This window comes from Panulirus ornatus, chromosome 3 (assembly GCF_036320965.1).
Source record: "Panulirus ornatus isolate Po-2019 chromosome 3, ASM3632096v1, whole genome shotgun sequence".
In the NCBI taxonomy this organism is placed as follows: domain Eukaryota; kingdom Metazoa; phylum Arthropoda; class Malacostraca; order Decapoda; family Palinuridae; genus Panulirus; species Panulirus ornatus.
This window is the reverse complement of record NC_092226.1, coordinates 73,204,255-73,227,979: the sequence shown is the minus strand read 5'-3', so window position 1 is coordinate 73,227,979 and position 23,725 is coordinate 73,204,255. Positions and strand designations below refer to the sequence as shown.

Sequence of the window (23,725 nt, the reverse complement as noted above, 5' to 3'; positions counted from 1 at the left end):
ATTAGCTTTTATGGCTTAAGGTCATTGTTCTACCGATTTTGAAATTCACGTTTGACCTAACATATATGAACTGGCGATATTCAAGGTCGAAAAGAAGTTACTGTACCGTAATTACGTACATGGAGGAAGTTTTACGATTGTGGCCGTTGGCAACTCAAGGGTGGGCCGTTTTGATAACTGTTTCTTTCCATACGCCTCGAAGCTTTGGGACTCTTTTCCCTCTCTTGTCATTCCCTATAAGCATGACTTGAAATTCTTTAAGAGACAGTTTTTTCACTTCCTCTAAAATTCGTAAATACTTTAACGTGGTCTCCCCCCCCCCCCTCTCATTAGCCTCTGTATTTCAGTGCTCCAAAATAGAATTCTCGAATATTTTCTGCCACCACTACGTTTCAAACTAATATATGCTCCCCACATCCACTGTTTCATAACTGTGATACACAAGCCATGCATAATAAGATTTCACGCCAAATACATTGCTGTACGAGCATGGCGTGTAATACAGTTTGGAGGCGTGAGAATCCGCGGCTGGGCGTGGGAAAAAGGATGTGGGAGTGGTTGCCGGTCAGCCCCCTACCTCACAACACGGAATTTCCTCAACTCCCGCGGGTCGTGAAGGCTGCTCGAGTATTTGAGGTGAAGACACTCCCGCGCTTTTCGCTAGCCGCTTAGGCTCCGTGATCGGTGCATTTGTATCGAATTCATATCATATACACCAAAATCAATTAAAGAATATATATATATATATATATATATATATATATATATATATATATATATATATATATATATATATGTGTGTGTGTGTGTGTGTGTGTATGTATGCTTAAAAAAACAGTTACACGAGAAAGATTCCCAAGCAGACGTCATTTTTAAGTGTGTGTAAGAAAGCCATGGTTTGGCTGGGACGGTGGGCAGGAAGCTCTCACGCCGTCAGCCAGACCCTAACGCGACGCAAGCCACAGGATCAGGACAGCGTCGACGATTCCTCAGTGAGGTGTAGGGTGCGGTGGAAGTGGTGGGTCGGTGAGAGAGTGTGTTGGCACGAGTGTAGCTTTGGTTTCTGGTCTCTGAATCCCTCCCTCCCCGGAACACTGGTTGTCAACTTTGGTGTTGTCAGGTGGTCATGAACAGGAAAGAGAACGTGGAAGCAGGTTCTGCGGGACTCGGGATATCCGTGTGGCTTTTCGACCTCAGGTGAGTATCGAGAAGTCATGGTATTTAGGTGTGCATTGGGTATTTCATTCTCAGGAGTTCATTCACTGCTAGATTTAAGATGGCTTGCCTAGTCCCACGAGCCGCGCGAAGCGTAACAGTCTCCTGTTATTTTTTTTTTTTTTACTTCCGTTTCCCGTTATTATTAATCATCTAAACTTGCTGTGCAGGGTAAGTCTCGCAGAGATACACATGTTTGTACCTCTTGGCTCAGTGGATGTGCGGTTATTGTGTACGTGCATAAGTGGAGAATAGCCTATCGCAGCGTTTGCGTTTAGGTTGTCAGTGTAATGCTTGCTTCCTAGGAATAATACCTAAGGTTCTGGCCCAGGCTCGCGAAATTAAACGGATACTCGCAATTGGCTGGACGAATTGGCATGATGAAGCATGCAGTTAACTGAGAATCCAACTATGTATAGTCTTGATAATGAACCATACGTCCGCTGTACATTAATACAGTTCATGGTTTAGTTGATAGTGATGTACATCAGTTTAGGGAGAAATGTAAATAGTTTACTGAAATCTAATGGGTTTCAACTTTATTCCTTTCATTTATGCGGACTAAGTTGGTTTATTGGCTCTGAAGCGACCTATAGTTTTTATGTGTTAAACGGTCTATTTTTTTGGAATTTGACTTTAAGTCCACGATAAGTTAGGGCAGAGTATTTCCAAAATATTCCGACAATTGCATAATCTGTTTTGGCTAGTGTTTTGGGATTTGTATGATCGCATTAAAATGTTCGTTATTCTTATTACAGTTGTTTCTAGTTGGATTTTATGGAAATTGAGTACATCAGGCTTTAGTTTATAGGAGTGATTAGTTTTGAAAAGGAAAGACTTTCTAGATATACCAGCGGAATGTAAGAATGTCACATAATTTCACAGTACTGCGCACAACTAAGACCTTTTTCCCAGTTCCTTAAAAGATCATGGCAACTTGAATATAAGATGATGATTGTACAACGTATCTCTGCTGAATATCGCCATATCTTCAGCAGTTATGATTATGCGACTAAGACTTTTTTTCCTAAGCCGTTCTAGTTTAAAGGTTGGCACTCGATGATATTGGTCAGCGTCGTGTGAATGTGGCACGGTGTTTGATAAAGGAATTACCTCGCTGTAAATGTATGGTAGAAGGGGGGGGGGGGGGAAGGTCATTGACCTGCACCTCCTGTCTGTTACACTGGATTTGCCCTATGCTCACTCATTTCCTGGAAATGACTCGTGGTTTTACACTTTAGTTTGTTTTTATCGGTTTCATGGTGTTGTTTTGTGTGTGCTGTGTGTGTACATGCGTATTTAGTTTCGTTAGATATGTACCTTTTTTCTTTTAATCGTACCTGTGTGTGTGTGTGTGTGTGTGTGTGTGTGTGTGTTTATCCCTGCTTTTTCAAACTCAATAATCAGAAATTCCGTGTATCTGTAGGATATTTGCTTGGCTCCGAGTTCGGATGATTGTATCCCTCTCAAATTTGATTGTAAAATTCCTCCTGAGTAATGTGAGAGATTTTACTCCAGGAATCTTATGAAGTACTAGCATGCCGACGCACTCACACACTAATGGGCAGACATACATAAACACACATGTGCTTAAACATGTATGCGCATGCATGTAAAATCTTACAAAGGAATGACGATTGAAAAAGATTGAAAACATAATAGGTACTTCATATCAGTAGTTGGCAATAGGGCTAGAAGAATCTGATTGTACAGGTGTCCTGGAAGTAGGCATTATGAATAATATAACAATAAAAAAATTACCCTAGAAGTGTAGACGGGTTGTGAGGGAGCAAATCATATTTCTTGGTTAGCAACAAAGTTGCCTTATCTTGCAAAGATGCAGAAGATCCTTTCGACATGTGTTTAATGTAAAGGAGAGAGAGGTTGTATCGCTAACTTGCTCTCCCAGCATGAATGTATAAACAATAGCGGTAGATGGTGCAACGATACGATTAGAAAATGATGCCAGAATCATGAGGGATGGGTTTTCAGAAGTGACTTCATGAACTCAAATCGATGGTCAATGGTTCCACTACTTTCTAAGTCTCTCTCGTTTTCTGCCATTCCTTTGCAAAGCACTTGTTGGATGTGTTTTAGATACTTCCGTATAATGAATAACAGTCTGTTTTCATCTTAGCAGGTATTCCATATTTAACAGGAATCTCATTTGTCCCAGTATGAACTTCTCTCTTGCCTAGGATAGCTCATTTTCCATCTCTCTCATCCAAAGTGGAATCAGAAGGCATATGTCAGCTCACATTATCACCTCTTAGCGACCATCCCTTCCCATCCACTGTAGTTACTATACTTATTCGAATGCCGGTCTCGGCAGCCGGTACACTGTCCACCCAGCTGTTCATCCCGCCTCAGGGGCTGTTCGATAAAATGGGTACCTGACGTAGGCTAGGGTGTGTGCGCGTGTGCATACACACATAGGAGTAAAGACATAGTATATATATATATATATATATATATATATATATATATATATATATATATATATATATATATATATATATATATATACAAGTTAAAGAAACGGGGCTACACGAGTGCAAACTCTCCCCATAACGTGTGCGAGCCCCCCACCCACACACACACAAACACACACACACACACACACACACACACACACACACCACACACTAACACAAGGAAAACTATGCCAAGGACTGTGATGTTGCAACTTTGTCTCAATTCTACAATATTTTGGCCACTCCTTTGGTGTTCTTTGTGCACGTAACCCAACCACTAATGCACATTTCCCCCCTTACAGCCTTCCCGCTTGTAAGAAACATGTATGTAAACACTCAAGGAGGTAGAACTATTTTTGTGCATTTTTAAAGATTTTTTTCTCAAACAAACGCTTCATTTTTCCTTTTATCCAAAATGGCCACGGTTAGGGCATGTGTGTGCCCGTACCGTATTGGACTACTGTTAAATAAATGCTTTTCACGAATAACGAAATTAAATTAAAAGGGCAAAATGAACTGTCTCATGTTCCTCAAGGGTAGCAGTGATAATGATATTGATCATAGCTTTTAAAGACATGGGATACAGCAGTTAGATATTGGCTAGGCTAGGCGTAGTCTAGAGAAACGTTTGGACATTCGTGTTAAGTAGCGAAGTTACTGACAGTTGGAACAATCCAAGTGAAGAAATATTGATTGTTGGAAGTGCTGTGAAAGCCCAAGCTTGTTTGGCATGTTGAAAGACGGGGTACCACTAAAGCAAAAGCTCCTCCCCGTATGTAGAGAGGGAGGTAATTACACACGCAGTTCCCACGCCAGTATGTCACCAGCCCCGCTATCGGGCACAGATCAACGTAGCCAACACGAACATTACGACATCCTGGCTAGCCTGGGTAAAACGGGTTCCAACCAGTTTTACCCTGGTCTTCAAACTAGCCCCATCCCCTATTCTTATGGGGATCACGCTAACCCATTCGCCTTCCCACCCGCACCCCTTGAACTGACCCCGCACGCCTCAGGGTCACAGCAACTTTTTTTTTTTTTTGATCATCGAGAGTCGCATGGTCGGCCAGTCCCGAGGTTGAAGGGGAGGTCGTGATGGCTTGTGATTGTTTGGCTGGAGGTTGTATGTGATGGGGTCGTGGTGTGCGGGACTGTGGTGAACTGTTTTCCTTGCACGTCGAACTTTCATTTGCTAGTTTATGATTTATCAGCAGTGAAAGTTCGTGCGAAAATGGAAAGATCTCTCATAATGTCAGGATTGTATATGGATTGTAATACAGTAGTTCTTTTGTTGAAATTGAGGTGTCCCCTATTTTTGAGTCTCACACAAAGGCCCGTATATATTGAGTCTTGAGACAGTCGACAAGAAACAGGAATAATGAATATAGTTATGACAAGGATTCAAGCGTCATCCATGCTCCTATCAGTTACCACGTGAGCGTGACCCTATATATCTTGGTAGCATTGATTCCCGTACGGGCCTCCTCAGACCGGCGTCGCCTACACACGGCGTCTGGCGAGGTGTAGGTCCCGCCTCCAGCCTACGCTAGCGGACGCCAAGGTAGCTTAGCTCGCTGCTCCATCCTCAGTCAGGGGCGGAGGGTGGGCGCCGCCGACCGTGCCGCATCGAGCCGGTGGGACCTGTGTTGTAACTGCTGGACCCCCAGCTCTGGCCAGTGTTTGGTGGGCCGCTCTGGCCAGTGTGTGGTGGGCCGCGCTGGTCAGTGTCTGTTGGGCCGCTCTGGCCAGTTTCTCGTAGGACAGTTTTTATGTAGGCCTCTGCGGCAACTGTTGGATCATTGTTGACGTTTGGAAATCCTATATATAAATGTAGATCTTCAGCGAAATATATTGTATATAGGCTCTCAAGTCACCGAACTAAAGTGGTACATATGCTCAGAACCTTGGCTGTTTTGAGGACATTCTGCTAAAGGTATGTGATGTTTATCGTTATTGATACACGATGGAACATCTAAACATATATATCTAACTTTTCTATCACTAGTGCACAGGTGTGTTATGTACCAAGATGGTCTACGTAGATTTGGTAGGTAGGGTTGGGGCTTAGAATGTAGTTTATTTTTTTTTTTCATTAAAGTTACGATATTGGAACTTTGATTATTTAGAGTGGTTCGGTAAGTTTAATGACCAGTCATATTCGGATAGCAAAAAGAAAAAGGCTCACTTGTTAAGTTTTAACATCGGAACTGCAACATCCTAGTTGATATGGGTTTCTATTGAGGTAGATTGGCTTGTGTCAGGAATACGATTTGCGAAGCTGTTTTCCGTGACGGGTCAACAGGACCACCAAATTCAGATTGTCATTAATTGCAGAGGATAACAGTGTCGTATTGTTTATAGCTACGCAAGAGGAATATATGTCACTCTTAAATACTAGATGGATGTAGCAGAATTGTATTAATCGAATTTTTAAGCAAGGTCATGAAGAGTTAGTTCACGCCGATTTTTTGTCACTAAAGTTTGTAAGTTTTTTTCTTGTGATTTAGATGGCTCACCATAAGTTGCTGAATATCAGTGACTGATACAGCGGCAATAGGGTCGGTTGTTTGTCAGTGCTGCACTTTTATGCACCGTTCCTCTTTACTGTGTTAGCGTGCTAATGTTAAGCAATATTTTTAACAGTTAGGTTATTGAGTCTCCTTGTCAGGTTATTGAGTCTCCTTGTAAGTGATTTATCTGAACTCGATTGCTCTATCTTAGGTTTCAGCACGATGTGTGTCGTAACATAGCTTTACTAAGCTGTCGGTGAGCTCATTTATATTGTGTGTGTGTGTGTGTGTGTGTGTGTTAGGGAGAACACCTGCATAAACCAAACAATACACTTGCCCAGCGTTGTGTGGAGGATGAGGTCAGTGCACACGGCTTATATCCGGTGTTATGTTACACATGTGGAAAAAAAAAAAAATAGCCAACACAATCCAAATTTCTCCCTCCCCCATCATCCTTACAAAGCCATCCTCCTGTACAACCATTACCATCCTTACCCCACAGCCACTGCCATTTTCACCTCCCACTCCCCCATCACTACCATCACCATCCAGTCTTGTCTTCAGCACCACCAACAATCCTTGCAACCCCTTTCCCCCCTCACCGGCACCACCACCAAACCTCGACCACCACTCCTTCCCGCACCGCCACCAACAACAACCTTGCCCCGTCACCCGTGTGTGAACTTCCCATCATTACGTCCTTTCGCGCGGACCAAAACCAATTTTCTACCATGTTGCATAAGTTTCTAGCAGATAAGAGCGTGTCTGGCCGCTCTTCATCACCGGGTTCCGCCAGATGAACTCGAGGGAAGAGGCTGGCAGACTTGTACGAGATAGCTAACCTATTGTACACTTCAATTTTTGGTTCAGCTTTGGTATATAAACTACAATCTTCCATAATAAAACGTGGCTAACTCTCCATCCAATACTTGTATAAATCGAGTTTAATTCTACAATAATTTGGGTTGTTTCCATGAGTGCTTGTTCAAGCGCCTTTCACATTCCCATACGTCAGGTTTCCCATCTCTTGTTATAGTTGCTCCGCACTCCTGGCGTTACTGAGTCAGAAGCTCCTTCATCTTGTACGCAGAAAGGCTTCCTCTAGAATTTCCTGCCTTTACGAGTAGTGCTCAAGAAGTATGTCTTCCGTGCTTGCCGATTTAGAGTTGGTGTTTAGAAATAGACCGAGTGCATCATGGCTCTTAAAACAAATGAAAGTTTGAAAGGATTTAAGGAAATGGTGTGAACAGTGGGTATAAGGAATTGGCCCTCATTCCCACAGTGTAAGGCCAACCTGGCAACATCATGCATATACACATACACAGTTAATTTCGAAGTTATCAGAAATCGATCCAAGATATTTTGCTATTGTTCTCTTGTTAGTTATTAGCATATACATATTAGTTTCCTCATCGCGCTGTCGTAGCCACGGTATCACATTCTTTGCTGCTTTGCAGTCAACGTAGAAAATTAGCATATTTTTCCAAATTAGCAGTTCCACCCCCCCCCCCCTTCCTTTGTTGTTAGCTGAATAAATGTTCTGTCCAAGTTGGCTTGTATTTCCCAACTTTATTGTTAGCCTATTTTTTTTTCCCAAATTAGCATATGCTTCTCAACTTTATTATCAGCATAGATGTATTGCTTGTGTATACTTTGTGGAGTGCTGCTGGCCTACAATTCTAATTAACATATAAAGGAGAAAATTAGTGTTCTCTCAGTTATTGAATATATACATAGTATGTGCGCGGATTACTGTGGAGGTTGAGAGTAAGCTCTGTCTTCTGTCGTGTATCAGTGTTGGTACTTACAGTTACAGCAATTGTTAAGAACTTTCATGTAATCAGCAATGTCACCTGACCGCGGGTGCTGTCTCTTGGCCAAATTACCCGGCGTGGGCGGAGGTCAACCGTACAGAGGAAAGCGCTTACTTCACGTTGGCAAACTCCGTGGCTGTGAAAGGTATTGGGTTGGCTTCGTTCCATTGTAATGGCGTACACAGAGAAGTGTATGGTGATTACATAAAGAGTAGGTCACGACACAGCTTGGTATGGTATATGCCTACGAAAGTTTGTGTGAACATTTCGTCAAATGAGTTCTAGGACTTCACATTGTATATTATTTGTACTTGTACATGTAATTTATAATACAAAGTTGAATGTATGAAACAGCAGCGTGGTAAAGATGTTAAACAGCATTATATTAGCTACAGAAGCTTATGATGCAATCAACTTGCTTTACTGCTTTTTGAATTAACCAAACTATTATTTTTTTGTAAACATTCTTCTGAATCCGTCTTATCTTCACCTTATTGGAGAAGCGAGGTACTTGATATGGAGATGATTACTGTCATTTACTGTTATAATGCTTACTCTGTTCCTGTATTTCACGTTTACGAAATTATACATTGGTTTTACATCCGAATTACGTGCACCCTTGCTTGTATATATTTCCATCCATACAGATAACCCAATCATACACACTGACCTTGGAATCGCTCACGCTGTAAACACCATATTATGCATTGTATTGCAATTTATATCCTGCCCAGTATAATGACTTACAAGCCACAAACTTTAGCCTATCATACATATATACAACACCACACCCACCACGCCCCTATCACATACTCAGTCGCCCTACACAATCACCTACCACGCATATCCACAGTTTCAGACTAAGCTCTGTCAGCCACTGTTCTGACCCTCTCTCGGCCTACACTGCACTGTTGCCCAAAACATTCACCTAGTTACCCCTCTCAACTGTCCATCTCACCTGCCAACTCACCATACTCACTCACCTGCCATACTCAGCCATCCCCGCGCTCATGTTATCTCCACATTCACCTGTCCCAAATATATACCATCTTCCCATACGTGCCTTCCTCTCATACTCTCTTACTCTTTCTTTATACTCTCTTGCCCTACCACAGTGGTCTCTCTCCCCTCTCCTCCCATATTCGCCTGTCCAGCACAGATTTGCCCACACCCACCTGTTGCACACTAACCTGCCCCCACTCTCATTTACCACGACACTCACTTGTTCCCCATACCCACTTCCCCACCATGCTCACTTGCCCACTACACTTATATGCTTGCCACCCTCACCTGTGCTCCACAGTTACATACCCATCATACTCACTTTCTCAGCACACTCACCTACCCACCGACATTCAGCAACCCATCTTAATTGCCTTTTATACTCATACCTACTGCTGCATCCACTTTCCTGTCATACTGAACTACCCATCATACTTCAGTCACTTTCCATACTTGACTTCCCATTACCGTCAGCTTCACCCTCCTTATGGGTGTCTGCAAGGGGCAGGGTAAGGAGGCACTTGCTCCTCTGACAAATAAGAAAATGGCATGTATTTTATTTAATTTTCTGTGAATTCAAATCGTTATATAAGGTTTGAATCTTTTCACATTTCGTATTGAACTTTCATTATCATTAAAGTCGCCAAAAATAGGCTTTATTATGGACTTTGTAGGCTCCTTTTGATTTGGCTGTGCTCCATGCTGGAAAATGTCTGCAGATGCCTAAGCTTAACATAATTTTCAACCATTGCTCCCTTAAGTACCAAGTGCAGTAGCCATCCTCACTCATACCTTTCTTATTTTTGATTAATCCAAGACCACATTATGAAAGGGTCCTGTTGTTGCCCCAGGACTCATTTTCCAAAGGCTCCTGCAGCTCCAAGGCTGTGTTACATTTGGTAAATATGGATAACATGAACTCTGTAGGAAAATTTCTTTGATGAGACTGTACTCTGTCTCGTTAACCAACGATGATACAACCTCGCCAAAGGTGACTTTTCAGTCATCATCCATGGTGCAACTCCCAAGCAAGGAGAGTCCAGTCATTCATAAGCACTAACACATGCAGACGCTCACCCATCTAACATACCACCTAACATCCTCCTTTTCCTGTTTACAAACCTTGTATGAAAAAAATCCATCCATGTATACCCCGCTCACAGAGCATTCAAATACTTCATCTACCAGGAGACCTTATTCCTAGCACCAGCATCAACTGAGTACTTTATCCTTACACAGATGGCAAGCATTGAAGTGTCACTAGGATGGAAGCGTCGTCGAGAGGCACTGCTGGAGACTCTACCAAGAGCAGCACGGGACCTGGTTAGGGAGCTGGATGCCCTCCACCAGGCACTCAGGGACAAAGATACTGTCATACAATCGTTAGTATCCATGATTTTGCTTTATTTTTTTTTCTTAGTTATTTACAAACTACAGTCATTGGTGAGACTGGTTTTTGAATTAAAGTACATAATGTTTAGTGTCTTCCACTCTTGTGGCGCAGAATCTTCTCTGCATTATTGATTGAGTGATTTGTTAATAGTTTCTTCACCCTCAAGTATGTACCTTGAAACATGGGTAAGGCCATGTATGTAAATGAATTTGTGTCATTTTTGTACTTGCTTATTTATTAGTGTAATGATTTCTGATTTTATGTGGTCACCTTTCCATCCTAGTTCGAAATTTAATAATTGCATAGGAGAAATCAGTTTTGATACTGTAATTATGGGCAGACAGTACGAATCTCACCGAGGCTCTAGACTTGTACATAGTTTTTCCTAAAAGTTTCACTTATTGCTAAGGAGGGAAAGAGAGGACGTAGGAAAATTAACCTTCCATATATATATATATATATATATATATATATATATATATATATATATATATATATATATATTACACACCTGGGTTTTGGTATACTGTATATATTTTTTCTAATTTACCTCTGATTTCAACATTCATGATGTAAGTTGTCGGGGGTTAGAATCATAGTGGAAAAACACCAATTGGGCAAAATTCCAGAAAACATATTTTTTTTAGGTGAAAACGAAATTCCAAAAATGAATCTTAAAGATATCCAGCATGATTTCATACTAAGATACATCAACACTCAAAAAGAAACTTGAACTTCGTCAGTACTTTGATTAGCATTTAAGATTTTTTTTTTTTATCTTTGGAATCTTAACCATGCCCCATTTACAAAAACTCTTCTTGCAGTTTGAAGACACAGATCACCAACTTGGGAGGGACAGTTGGTGGTAATGGTGAAGGGGGAGGAGTAATCTCAGAGGTGGAACGTCGTGGTATACAGGAACGGCTCAGTAAGGTCCAGGGGGAGATTGAGGCTAAGAATGTCATTATCAAGAACCTTAAGCTAACACTGGAGAAGATTGATATTACTGAGTAAGTGGATGAGTAAACTACATTTATTTGGTTTAAAGTTGATATAAACATAGTTAAATTAACCTCAGCCATCTGTTCTTTCTTGGCCCCTGTGATATAAGGGGTATTGATGTGAGCATTGTGTGTTTATTTAACTTTTTCATTTAGTAAGATAAACAGCACAAGAACTCACTTACACTTGTAAATTTTTCTCCAACTCATGTCATGGAAGTGACCTACCATTCTAACCCACCTTCTCTGATTCAGCAACCAGAACAGCAACCTATGCATACAGTAACTGGCTGCTTTTATCTTTTACTGTAGTGACATTATACAGCCTTGATGCAGTTCCAAAATGACAAAATGATTTTGAACCACAACAGTTGTGAAATTCCTTATCTATATTCAGGAGTCATTAATGCATGTTTTATTGAGGTGTGTATTCCCAAAGCTTTTTTTTTTATACCTTGATCACATGCCTGATTTGAATCAATAAAATAGTTCATACACTTAATTTTTTCCAACACCTTAATTTACAAAACTAGGCTCAACATCATCTTACCTTTCTATTTTCTTTACTCCTTACAAGGTGTTCAGTAATCCTATGATTGTCATTGCAGCTGTACCTCAATGTAGTGGACTTTGTCCAGGTTTTAAACACACAATCACTTTTCCATGATATAAGGTAGCTTATTTTTTAGCATTTGAATTTACCATTGTTTTGAGTCTTAACCTGATATAACATAACATTTTTGGGGATAGGGGAGAAGGAAAACTTCCCATGTATTCCACACGTGTCGTAGAAGGCGAATAAAGGGGGCGGGATTGGGGGCTAGAAACCCTCCCCTCCTTGTATTTAACATTCTAAAAGGGAAAACAGACTTGAGACTTTTTTTTTCATACATATTCGCCATTTCCTGCATTAGCGAGGCAGCATTAAGAATGGAGGACTGAACCTAAGAGGGAAAATCCTCACTTGGCCCCATTCTCTGTTCCTTCTTTTGGAAAAGTCAAAACTGGAGGGAAGAATTTCCAGCCCCCAGCTCCCTCCCCTCTTTGTCACCTTTTACGACACACGGAATATGGGGGAAGAAATTTTTCTTCCCTATCCCAAGGGATAGGGATTGAACCAGGGCATGTGAAGTTTCTGGGGTAAACCATGGAAAGTTTTGTGGGGCCTGGATGTGGAAAGGGAGCTGTGGTTTCGGTGCATTAGACATGACAGCTAGAGACTGAGTGTGAACGAGTGTGGCCTTTTTTGTCTTTTCCTAGTGCTACTTTGCGGGTTTGTGTGTGTGTGTGTGTGTATGTGTGTCCTATTTCATGTGTGGCGGAGTGGCAACGGGAATGTCGGATTAGGGCAGCAAGTGTGAATATGTACATGTGTATATATGTATATATCTGTGTATGTTGAAGGACAAGTCAATTGGGAGGTAAGTTTGAATGGAGAAAAACTGGAGGAAGTGAAGTGTTTTAGATATCTGGGAGTGGATTTAACAGCGGATGGAAACATGGAAGCGGAAGTGAGTCACAAGGTGGGTGAGGGGCGAAGATTCTGGGAGTGTTGAAGAATGTGTGGAAGGCAAAAACATTATCTAGGAAAGCAAACATGGGTATGTTTGAAGGAATAGCGGTTCCAACAATTGTGAAGCATGGGTGATAGATAAGGTTGTGTGGAGGAGGGTGGATGTGTTGGAAATGAGATGTTTGAGGACAATATGTGGTGTGAGGTGGTGATTACACATGACAACTAGAGACTGAGTGTGAACAAATGTGGCCTTTGTTGTCATTTCCTGGTGCTACCTCGTGCGGAAGTGGGGGGAGGGGGATGTCATTTCATGTGTGGCAGGGTGGCGGCAGGAATGGATGGAGGCAGCATGTATGAATATGTACACGTGTATATATGTATATGTCTGTGTATGTATACATTGAAATATATAGGTATGTATATGTGTGTGTGTAGGCGTTTATGTATATACATGTGTATGTGGGTAGGTTGGGCCATTCTTTAGTCTGTTTCCTTGCGGTACCTTGCTAACGCAGGAGACAGCGCCAAAGTATGATCATAATAATAATATGTATTTGTATGCATACGTTGAAATGTATAGGTATGGATATGTGTGTGTGTGGGCGTTTATGTATATACATGTGTATGTGGGTGGATTGGGCCATTCTTTTGTCTGTTACCTTGTACTACCCTGCAAACATGGGAGATGGCGATTAAGTATGATAAGAAAAAAATAATGTATATATATAAAAAGTTGCATTAATACTTTTGACATGTATATTATACTGTAAGTTAGTTAACAAATATAAGTAAACCCTCAAAGACATAAATTTCTTCAGTTCAGCTTTTTCTTTCCATTTTTGTGGACAGTGTACTTTTGTCACCAAAGTCACATTTGATGTCTTTTATGTTTTTTCAGGCTATAGATAGTTGACCATTGACAGTTTTATTACTTTGCATACTCAATAAGTAGTAGTATTTGTTTACATCTTAAGGGTTTTGTAAATGCATAAGCCTCAATGGAAGATGTTGACATTCTAAGCATACATTTAAAGTTCTTAATCTTAGGTTACCTTTTAGGATCCACCTTCCAAAGCCCCAGACCTGCTATCTCCATAAATGAGCAGATTCCAGCCTAGATATTTTGTGGTGTCCATTCTAAGATTTCCCTTTAAATGTTCACTCTTTGGGGTCCTCTTAACCACTTCATTTGTTTGTCCCCAGCAACATTGATGTTAGGATCCGTGCTGCAGAACTCGAGTATGAGCTTGAGCGAGAAGAGCTGAACATCTTAAACTTAAAGGAGGAATCATCTGTCCTGAGTGCACGCCTTCAGGATAACTCTTCATGTACCTCTGCTAGTGCCCCTGGATCACAGCCTTCATTATATGCCCTTCTGGCATCTGCAGGAGGTGCTGCTGCTCTGGGGGGAGCTACATTGATGAGTGTTGGTATCCCTCACACACCTGGGAATCCACCCTTTCATGTGACGCCACGCCCGCCACTGGGCTGTGTCATAGACTGGGCCACGGATGACACCAAATTGAAGAAGGGTGATAGGTGGGTCATTTTCATAAACACAGTAAAAATGATTTGAGTCTTAACAACTAAATTGTCAAAATATTCATCTGTAAGCAAATGCAGTAAGTATTAGGTACTTCAGTTACAATTAAAGAACAAATAATTTTTGGTTGTTAGTTGAATAAAATGAACATCACTATTGATCAGTAGTAGGTTATAAATTGTTTGGAGCACTTCGACACCTAATGCAATACTAATATGGATATTTGGATATGTGCCATTGACAAAGGAGAAAAGGGAATTATCTTGAATTACCCTTTTATTTAATGTCACAAACATGCACTTCCATGTATACAAAAAAAGAATTGTTTTTAGAGAGCTTTTACCTTAAAAAGCATGAAGCACAAAATGTGTAATGTTTCTATTTAATGAAAGAACTCAAAGTAAACTGAAAGTTTATTAGTTCTCTTACTTCTAATCAAGAGAAGGAAATCTGTTAATACTAGATTTCATAATTTATCAGATCAGTGTGCTAGATATGGTAATTTTGCTTATGAAAAGTAGGCAACAATTCCTAGGTGATCTCAATTTTAAAAAATTTCCAAGCTGTTAAGTGTGGCCAGTAAAATGTTACTCATGGTTTCTAAGGAATTTAGGTGAATTGTGTAATCTATCTCCTTTTTTTCATAATTTTTTTTATAGAATTAATGACACCACAAGCTGTACATCAGCAAAGTAGAAATTATAATTTTTCAGATAAAAGACTATATATCTATCTATATCTTTAATGCATGTTCCAACTGGAACTCCCTAGGAGGTGGCCACAGCAATAGTCTCTCCATAAATAGTGAACCCCAGTGCTGCTTCTTAGCCTTTAGTGCCTCAGCCTCAACAGGCCACTGGCAAAGGGCAGCTCTAATGCAGTGTTTGCAGAGGCTTGTACCTAATGTTCCTTCTGACGACTTCTATCTAATGCTCCTTCCTACTGTTTCTACCTAATGTTTCTGCAAAAGACCTGCACACAAAATTTTTCACTGGATGTTTCAAATGCATTATGTTTAAAATGAAAGATTTTGAGTTGAAAAAATGTCAGAAGTGAGATTATGATAAAAAATTATTATTGTATGATTAAAAGTTATTGCCAAAAATGAGACAATGATTAAATTCATCTTGTCACATATCTGATTTGAATTCAGTTATCACTGAAGTTATCAGTACAACTTTGTCCCTCTGGTTCACCAACAGACTCTTGGAGGTGAATGGGGATAATGTGGTGGGTAGGAACCTGGAGCTGGTCACACGACTTATGGGATCTGCCTCGCATCTCAACCTTGTTGTTGCTAGACCATGCAATGGTAAGTTTTATTGATAGCTTATAATTTAGTTTTGTAAATATTCTCTCTTAAGCTGTGGTAGGAACATGCATAATACTGTGCTCTCTGATCATCCTACAAATTTCTCTTGGGATTTTCTTACAAGCATTCATGTCAAGTAATGCAAGGGTTTTAGTGTAAGTGGTGATAGATTTCAAAAAAGAAAAAATGCAGAATTTGGTGGTTTGTGAGAGTGTGAGAGGGGAAAGTTGAGTAAATATGGATAACAGTAAACTTAAGATGTACAGCATGGGGATGAGACAGGATGGTTTTAGTGTAAGTTTGATTGGAGAGGATTTGAAGGAAGTGGAATGTTGCAGGTACTTGGGAGTGGATATGGCAGTTCATGGACCCATGAGGACTGAAGTATGTCATAAGTTTAGAGAATGGGGATGAAGTCCTGGGTGCATTAAAGAGCTTGTGAAAGTAGTCAGCCTCTCTCTGTTCAGCCAAAGGTGGATAGTTTTGAAGATAAAGAAGTCCCAACATTTTCTTATGATTGCAAGTCTTAGGCCCTGAATTCAAAAGAAAGGAAGAGGGGTGGATGTTTTGAAATTATAAATGTAAGGACTATATGTAGTGTAAGTTGAATTTGCTGTATAAGGAATGACAGTGTAAGAGGTTTGGTAGTAAGCACAGTATGTTTGAGAGAATTAACCAAGGTATGCTGAAATATTTTGGATGTAATGGAGAGGACAAGTGAAGAAAGACCGACTTAGAGGATCTGTGTATTAGAAGTGGGGGAAGGAAAGAGAAAGAGGAAACCAAGATGATGGAAGGATGATGTAAAGGAGTATTTAGAATATCTTGTTCTAAACATTTAGGAGGTTGACAGGGACGCATGGAATAGTATGAATTGGGATAATGTGCTGTCAAAGAGCTGAACCAAGGCTTATGAAGTTGTCTGTAGTGTTTGGCTATAGATTGTAGGCTCTGGTTTCATTATTTTACACATGGCAACTAGAAGATGGATGGGTGCAAATTAGGTTGTTGTTCTCTTGTTCTTCACACTACCTCTTTTAGGTTGGAGAAGCTATTAGAGAAAAGTGGGCAGAAATCTTTTCTTTCTTCTTTCAAGGCTGTCTTTAGTCTTTTAGGCTGACTTTCAGAACACATCATTTTTACTGTACGGACAGTATATATTTTAATTGTTTTTATGTTTGGATATATGACATTTCGTGAAGGCATTGTACACTGCAACCTTTAATTGTGTTGTGGCTTTCCAAAGTGCTAAATTGAAGAAAGTTAGATAATATAAATTTTGGTAGTTTTTCAGGTTTGGGTAGATGACATACTGTTGGGAAGGCATAGTACACTACAACCTTTTATTATGACATGGAATTTCAAAGTGCTAAATTGAAGACTTCACTTTCATGAGATTACATTACAGCTTTATTTACTGTGACTAACATTCAGGCTAGCACTACCCTCTATTCATGTATGTATGATACATGTTTTTCTACAAAAACGACTTTTCATTAAATTTCATATCACCTTCCAATTTTGCATGTTTTTTGTTGGGAGTTACTCTCCTCTTAAGTAACTTTTTTAGGATACATTATTGGTGCAAATAATGCTGTAGTATGGTTATGCTAAGACATGGTTTGAATTCCCACTAACTTATGTTTTCTCTCATTTTTTTTGTAAACCACCAGTTATGTGCCTTGCAGTTCACTGGATTGTGCTTAGTTCATATTTTTGAGGTTGATTTTATGTATCTATAAATATGTCCATCCTCTTTCCTTTTCCTCCTCTGCCTTGCTGCTGCTTATATGAATCTAAATCTAGTTGCTAACTTGTGAAGAAAATCTTCCTTGGGAGAAACAATTAAGACCAAATACAATTGTTTTTCCTTGCTTTCATTTCCTCAATGGTTATTAAAAGAAAATGCAGTTCTTTGTGCTTTCCACAAGCATAAATTTATTATGTGGCGACATAGGAAGAGATAAGTTTACTTACTGCTTTTAGAACAGGTTTTTGCTGTCTTGAAGGGGTTTTCTATGGTTTTCATCATGTTCCAAGTTGGCTAAGCAGCCTCAGGATGGACTTAGTATAGTGGTAATCAGAAATTTTTATTATCTTGCAGTAATTTGGCATAACAGTAAACTTATGGAATGAAAATAGTTTTGAGTGGTCTCGGCCTGAATATACAGGCGAGTGTAAAATGTGTATGGGATAGAGATGAACATGCTGTGAATGGACTCTACTAGGACATTTAGAATTAGTCTGTAGGGCTTGGTTTTGGATAGGGGATGTGGTTTCAGTGCATTACACATGACAGCAAATGAGTGAATGAGGCCATATCTTCTGTTCCTGGCACTACCTCCCTAACACAGGAATTGGCAAACAAGTATGAAAGAAAGGTAAATTCTATTCATAGTGTCAGGTTTATAAATATTTATGACCAGGTGTTAGTAGACTCTGAGCTCATATTGTACCACATGGAATTACTACAGTTTTTGCCTTATCAGGCACTGGCAGTCGCAAATCAGAAGCACGTCTTGAAAAGCAGCTTGAGGACAGAGCAAGAGAAATCAAGGACCTAGTTGCTAGACTTGACAAAGCACTCAAGGATAAGGAGACTCTTAAGTAAGTACAGTAATATTGTGATTTTCTTGTTGTCTTATAAATCTTCCTCCGAAGAAATGGTTTGTGTTATTGGTCACATTACTGTGTTTTATATATACAGCTAGATGTAAAACTGCAACATTAAAAGTATTGTCATTGTAGTTTACAAGCCATAGCTTATTTGTAGACCATGACCATTTTTTCCTTTTTGTGCTCATGCAGTAAATATGGTCCAAAGCTTTTACCCCCCCACTTTATATGTAATTCCATCATAAAGAAATTCTGTTTTAGCCCATACCATTGTGGATGTTCCAGGTATTATTGAGATGTTTCATATTTAATAGAGCTGACACATATGTGTATGAGTAAACTTGGAAACCTTTTAATAGGTGTTTTATAACATCATCTCATTACAGAATACGATGGATGAGAACCAGCTTTAATACTTGATGAAGAGTTGCAGCAGAAGTGCCAGATAGTTTTTATAGATATTTCAACCCCAAAAGGATTCTCTTTGATAATGTAGTCAGTATACTAACTAAAATATCGGAAAGAAATTATGGTAACTTTAAAGTAGATTTATAACTTCATCTGTACTTCCATAGTATCAAGAGTAGATTTCATAATTTTTCTTCTTATATTTACCCTTCCAGAAGTGACAACACTCGCCTTAATCACCGTATAAGTTATCTGGAAGAGCAAGTATCAGAGTTACAGGCAAGTCTCAGCCACACTCGAGAGGTTGCCCTTAACTACACAAATGGAGAGGCCATTGTCACTAAATCACAACCAGGTGCCACTGTCATTCAGGTAAATGAAACAGTATTGGAGGTTCTGGAAAGGAAGCCATAGAAACTACTGGTCAAATCAAGTTTGTCATTGTCAGTGGATACAAAACACTGTCTCTCATTTTGCTAATGCAGATTATTTACTTTTGTGCCTTTTATCTCCTGCAGGAGTAATTTTAGACTAATTGACATTTTTGGTGAAGTGCCTGTTAATATTTCATATGTACTCATGATGCGATTAATTTTTTTGTCCTCTACATAAGTACGTTCATTACTGTTTGAGTCATAGGGTCAAGATATTTCATGGTCACTTCACCACGTCGCATGGTATGCATATAGAACAATTATTAGCACAACTTTTGCAAAATAAGTTTTAAGTAATTTGACTAGTTAGTTGAGAGTAAGCTAATGCCTAAGTGATAGATTGAAGTTTTTGATACTCTTGAACCCTTGCTTATCAGAGTTTTAAGTTGTTTGCTGTGGAGTGCTTGTGAATTCTGTTTTAAGAAGTGAAGTATGTGTCTTTTTAAGCCAGTTGATTGCTCATGACATATTTTTGTTTTTGATGATGTTGGCTGTTAAGTGAAATTAAAAGATTAAAGTTTTATTTTTTCAGTGTAGAATTGCAGACAGAAATGTAAATTTCTTCATACCTTTTGTGAATGGGATATAATATTGGTATAGTTGTAGAAGGGAATAGTATTAAGTATGGGAAATTTAGAAGAGCAAATCTTTAATTTTCACTCTCTACATTATTTGATTAGTATTATGGATCCTGAGCATCATCTCGAAATGAAGTACTTGGTCATTTATGTAATAAGTTCCTTAAAGCAGCAAGAAATTTTTATTTTCAAATTCTTTTCTGTAAAGAGGAATGTGACATTCATTGTATTTACAAGTTACAAATTGACTATGTTCCATGTCAACTCTTCCTGCAGGTGTTCCAAAAGGGAGACCAGAAACTAGCTGTAGCAAGCCCTGAGGTAGGGAGTGGAGAGGTAGAACGAGCTCAGCAGTATCCAACCCTACCCAGGCTTAGGTCACCAGACTCTTCTATATCTTCCCCAACTTCTTCACAGTCTGACAGTCATGAGCGACACACCCTGAGCCAAGCCAGCTCTTCTAGGCTCATCTCAACATCTAACAATCGACGACAAGTTCTCTCCCCTAGGCCAGACTCCAAGAATGAGGTATTATAATAATTACACTATTATTTACTGCTTTGCTATACCCATTCATGAAACGGGAATATGATTAAGAGCAAGAAAAATATAAAAACTGGGGAAAGTTTATTGACTGCATATTTTTCTACAGAAGATTTTGAATTCTACTTGAACTGGAAAGGGGTGAAACGTGCAAAGATTGGTATGTAAATTAGAGATGAAGAGTTTAATACTTATATAAATTGTTAAGTCAGGTGTGGGTTACATTGAGGGAGATTCAGGAATTAGCTGTTAGCAAACTTTAGTTTATGTGATGAATAGTGGGGTTGGTAACTTGAAAAAAAAAAGTACCATAAATGATCAGGATATGTAAATGAATTTAGCATTTTGTGTATGAAAGTGATATGAATGGAGACCTTGGTCTCAATAGATGATCAGTTTAGTATGGAAAGTATAAAAGTTTGTTTCACTGTAGCACATGATGTAAAAAGGAGGTGGGAGGAGAATGTGTACATGATCCATCTCAATGGAATTGTGATGGAGAAAAGCTCAGTAATGCATATTATAAGAATAAACAGTAACTGAGGATATCAAGATGGAGAGAGCCTGGGAGAATATATAACAAAAGCCATGAAATACATGTACCCTTTACAAGATCACATTTTTGTAGAATAAATTATTCTTTGGGTCATCTTTAGAACTTAATTTCTTCTGATCTTTCAGAAAATCTTTCCCAGAAGTTTGGAGAAGGGTATCAGGTATCTGGTAAATAAAAGAAAAAACAAGTTAATATGCATATGAACTGGTGCATGGACAAGATATTATACCTCATATATTTCTCCAAGTCATAATATTTAGGATAATGAAAACAGTCCTCAGACCTTCATCTAAACACAGTGATCACAGTACAGGATCACAAAATTTGAAGGAATATCTACTAAAATTTTATTCTTATAAATGATGCTTTTGTAAATAATCATATATTGATATACTTAAAAGGCATATGCCAACTTTAAATGTAGTTAAACACTGTTAGAGGAAAAAATGGTAGTATTCATCTTCGTACTTTGTCATGTACAAATGCATATACTCTTTTTATTTTTGCATTCCCAGGCCTTCAGTAGCATGAAGAAGCTTTTTGGACAAGACCATTTTTAAACTGAAGATTATAAAATTCTCAGTAGAATTTAGTCAGTATAGAAAAGAAATAAAAAAAACATTTGCATGTCCAGTAATTTACATCCCATCTAAAGTTGCAGGACTCTCGTCCAGCATCTCGCACAAAACCTGTCCCACCTAAGAAACCTGAGCGTCTTAGCCTTCAGAGGACTACAAGTCTTCAAAGTGTTGATGAAGGACCCTCAGCCTCTCGAACCTCAGCTACATCCACTTCCACCTCCCACTGTAATGCCCTCCAGACTTGGCCATCTCTGGATGCTGACATCCATCACCACAATAGTGATCACCAATCTCAAATGATGTATGAGCATGGTCATGATAGGCCGGACCACCGTAGCCATGACAACATCTACGAGAGGCACCACGAAAGATCGCAGTATAGCTCTCGTGGGCATGATCACTACTCGGCCAGCTCTCAAGGGGATGGGAGTGTTCGAATGATAGTCAGTGGAAGTCCTGTGTCTGTAGAAAGTTTGAGCAGGCGTCCTAGTCCTCAGGGTGCAGCATCCACCCCAGTAAATGAGTGTTTGTCTTACCAGGGTATCCACAGACCTCATTCTCCAGATGCAGCTCAGCATTTGGATTCCAGTCGAACTAGTGACCATGAGCCTGATGTATTCCGAGCAGAAATATACAGCCATATGGGTGTGACCACTCACTTTACCTCTCACTCACACCATTACCATAATCACCATCATCACTCCACTCACCATAATCATTATTCCCCGCAGACACCACATACACCTGCCACAACAAGAAGTTCTGCACTTAGTGTTGCAACAAGTCCACGACCACATGAACAATGGTGCTGAAGTCATCGTAAGTTTACTTCATCCAGGAATCTATAGTAGTACTTCCTCACTTGATATCCAGGAGTGTGGCCTTGTGACCTCATCTGTAATTAACAATTTGTTTTGTGAATATCAAAGAAAAAGCTGTAATGGACAAGTTTCTAGATGAGCCATAATAGAAAAACAAAAATATGCCTCTGTGCTCAAAGGATTTACTTGGTGAACAAGTTTTTTCATTTTTCCTGGAGGTTTACAAGTGATGGAAATAATTACTGACTTCAGTTGCAAACTGTTGTGTTACAGTGATCTCATTCAAACTAAATAATGATGTTTAGTCATGATGCGAGACTACTGTATCTTTGGATTTGACGACAGTAACACTTTAAAACTCTTAATACATTTTCAAAGGTTCACTTTGTCAGTATTTCATTTCTCCTCTTAATTTACATACAGCCCTGAATCACTGACATCATCATACATACAACATTAGTTAAGTCCTTGGGTGTAAATATCATTATAATAAATGAATGTTGAAGAGGGAAAGCTCCTATATTCTTCAATGTAATTTGTATGACTTCTTACATGAAGTTAATGTATACTGTAAATAATGTGTAATTACAAGAAATAAACACCACAAATAAATGAAAAGGATTCATCTCTAACCTTAAGTGATAATTAGCCCAGAAAATTATCAAACCACCTCTCATTATGAGAATTTTTGCTATTGAGAACTAAGTAATTAAGAGGTTGTTTGTTCTAGGATAGTGTGTAGAGAATATGTAGCTCTAATGAACATGTTACTTCATTAATGGACAATGAGTCCATTAAATAATCATATCCTATGGGTTTTAATTTTAATTTTTTATGCAAATGCAAAACGATGACATCTTAATACATTTTTAAAAACTAATCACCTGCAACTAATTTTATTTCTTACCTGGGATCATTCTTTGGGCACAAAATATACAAGCCCAACATTTACAACATGAGGCATATACCCTATTGGTATTCCTTAGGGATAAAAAAAATTTCAATCCAGGAGATAAGTTTCTATGCTTCACATGCCATAGAACTACCCCCTGGCAAACCACTCCAGTCAGTCCCATGAAGCCATGATCACATGATTAAACTTAATTGCTCCTAGTGTATAACAATTTACACACATTTGCTTAATGCTTTTTCTAAATTGTACAGCAACATATTTATTCCATAGATTAACATCTTCAAAAGATAAGTCATTTCACTGTAAAATAGGCTATAAATTCTGAGCATTTCTTTGAAAATTTTGCTGTAGTTTGAATGTAAAGCATATATTGTGAAGGTTCAAAACCTCCTACAAATACGAACAGTCCTTGCTTTATGCAGGATTGCTACATGTGATTTTGCAATCATGTGAGGAACCTACTTCTTCCTGTCCCTCTTTTTATGCAGTCGAAAT

At 39.2% G+C, this 23,725-nt stretch overlaps 1 protein-coding gene across 4 annotated transcripts in view; it reads left to right on the top strand.

Annotated features, from left to right (window-relative positions):
- Positions 1 to 22,935, top strand: part of sprt (PDZ domain-containing protein sprite) — a 149,643-nt gene extending 126,708 nt beyond the window's left edge. For 3 of the 4 annotated variants that reach the window (XM_071689622.1, XM_071689612.1, XM_071689640.1), the window contains 8 exons: positions 10,255 to 10,397; positions 11,233 to 11,418; positions 14,129 to 14,464; positions 15,671 to 15,780; positions 18,270 to 18,387; positions 19,020 to 19,176; positions 20,093 to 20,344; positions 21,571 to 22,935. In XM_071689622.1, coding sequence (XP_071545723.1) covers positions 10,255 to 10,397; positions 11,233 to 11,418; positions 14,129 to 14,464; positions 15,671 to 15,780; positions 18,270 to 18,387; positions 19,020 to 19,176; positions 20,093 to 20,344; positions 21,571 to 22,308 — 2,040 coding nt within the window. In that variant the 3' untranslated portion in view covers positions 22,309 to 22,935. Of the gene's footprint in view, positions 1 to 5,418; positions 5,623 to 10,254; positions 10,398 to 11,232; positions 11,419 to 14,128; positions 14,465 to 15,670; positions 15,781 to 18,269; positions 18,388 to 19,019; positions 19,177 to 20,092; positions 20,345 to 21,570 lie in introns of those variants that run through there. The other variant, XM_071689631.1, reaches the window with a different exon arrangement.
- Positions 22,936 to 23,725: the final 790 nt, after the last annotated feature.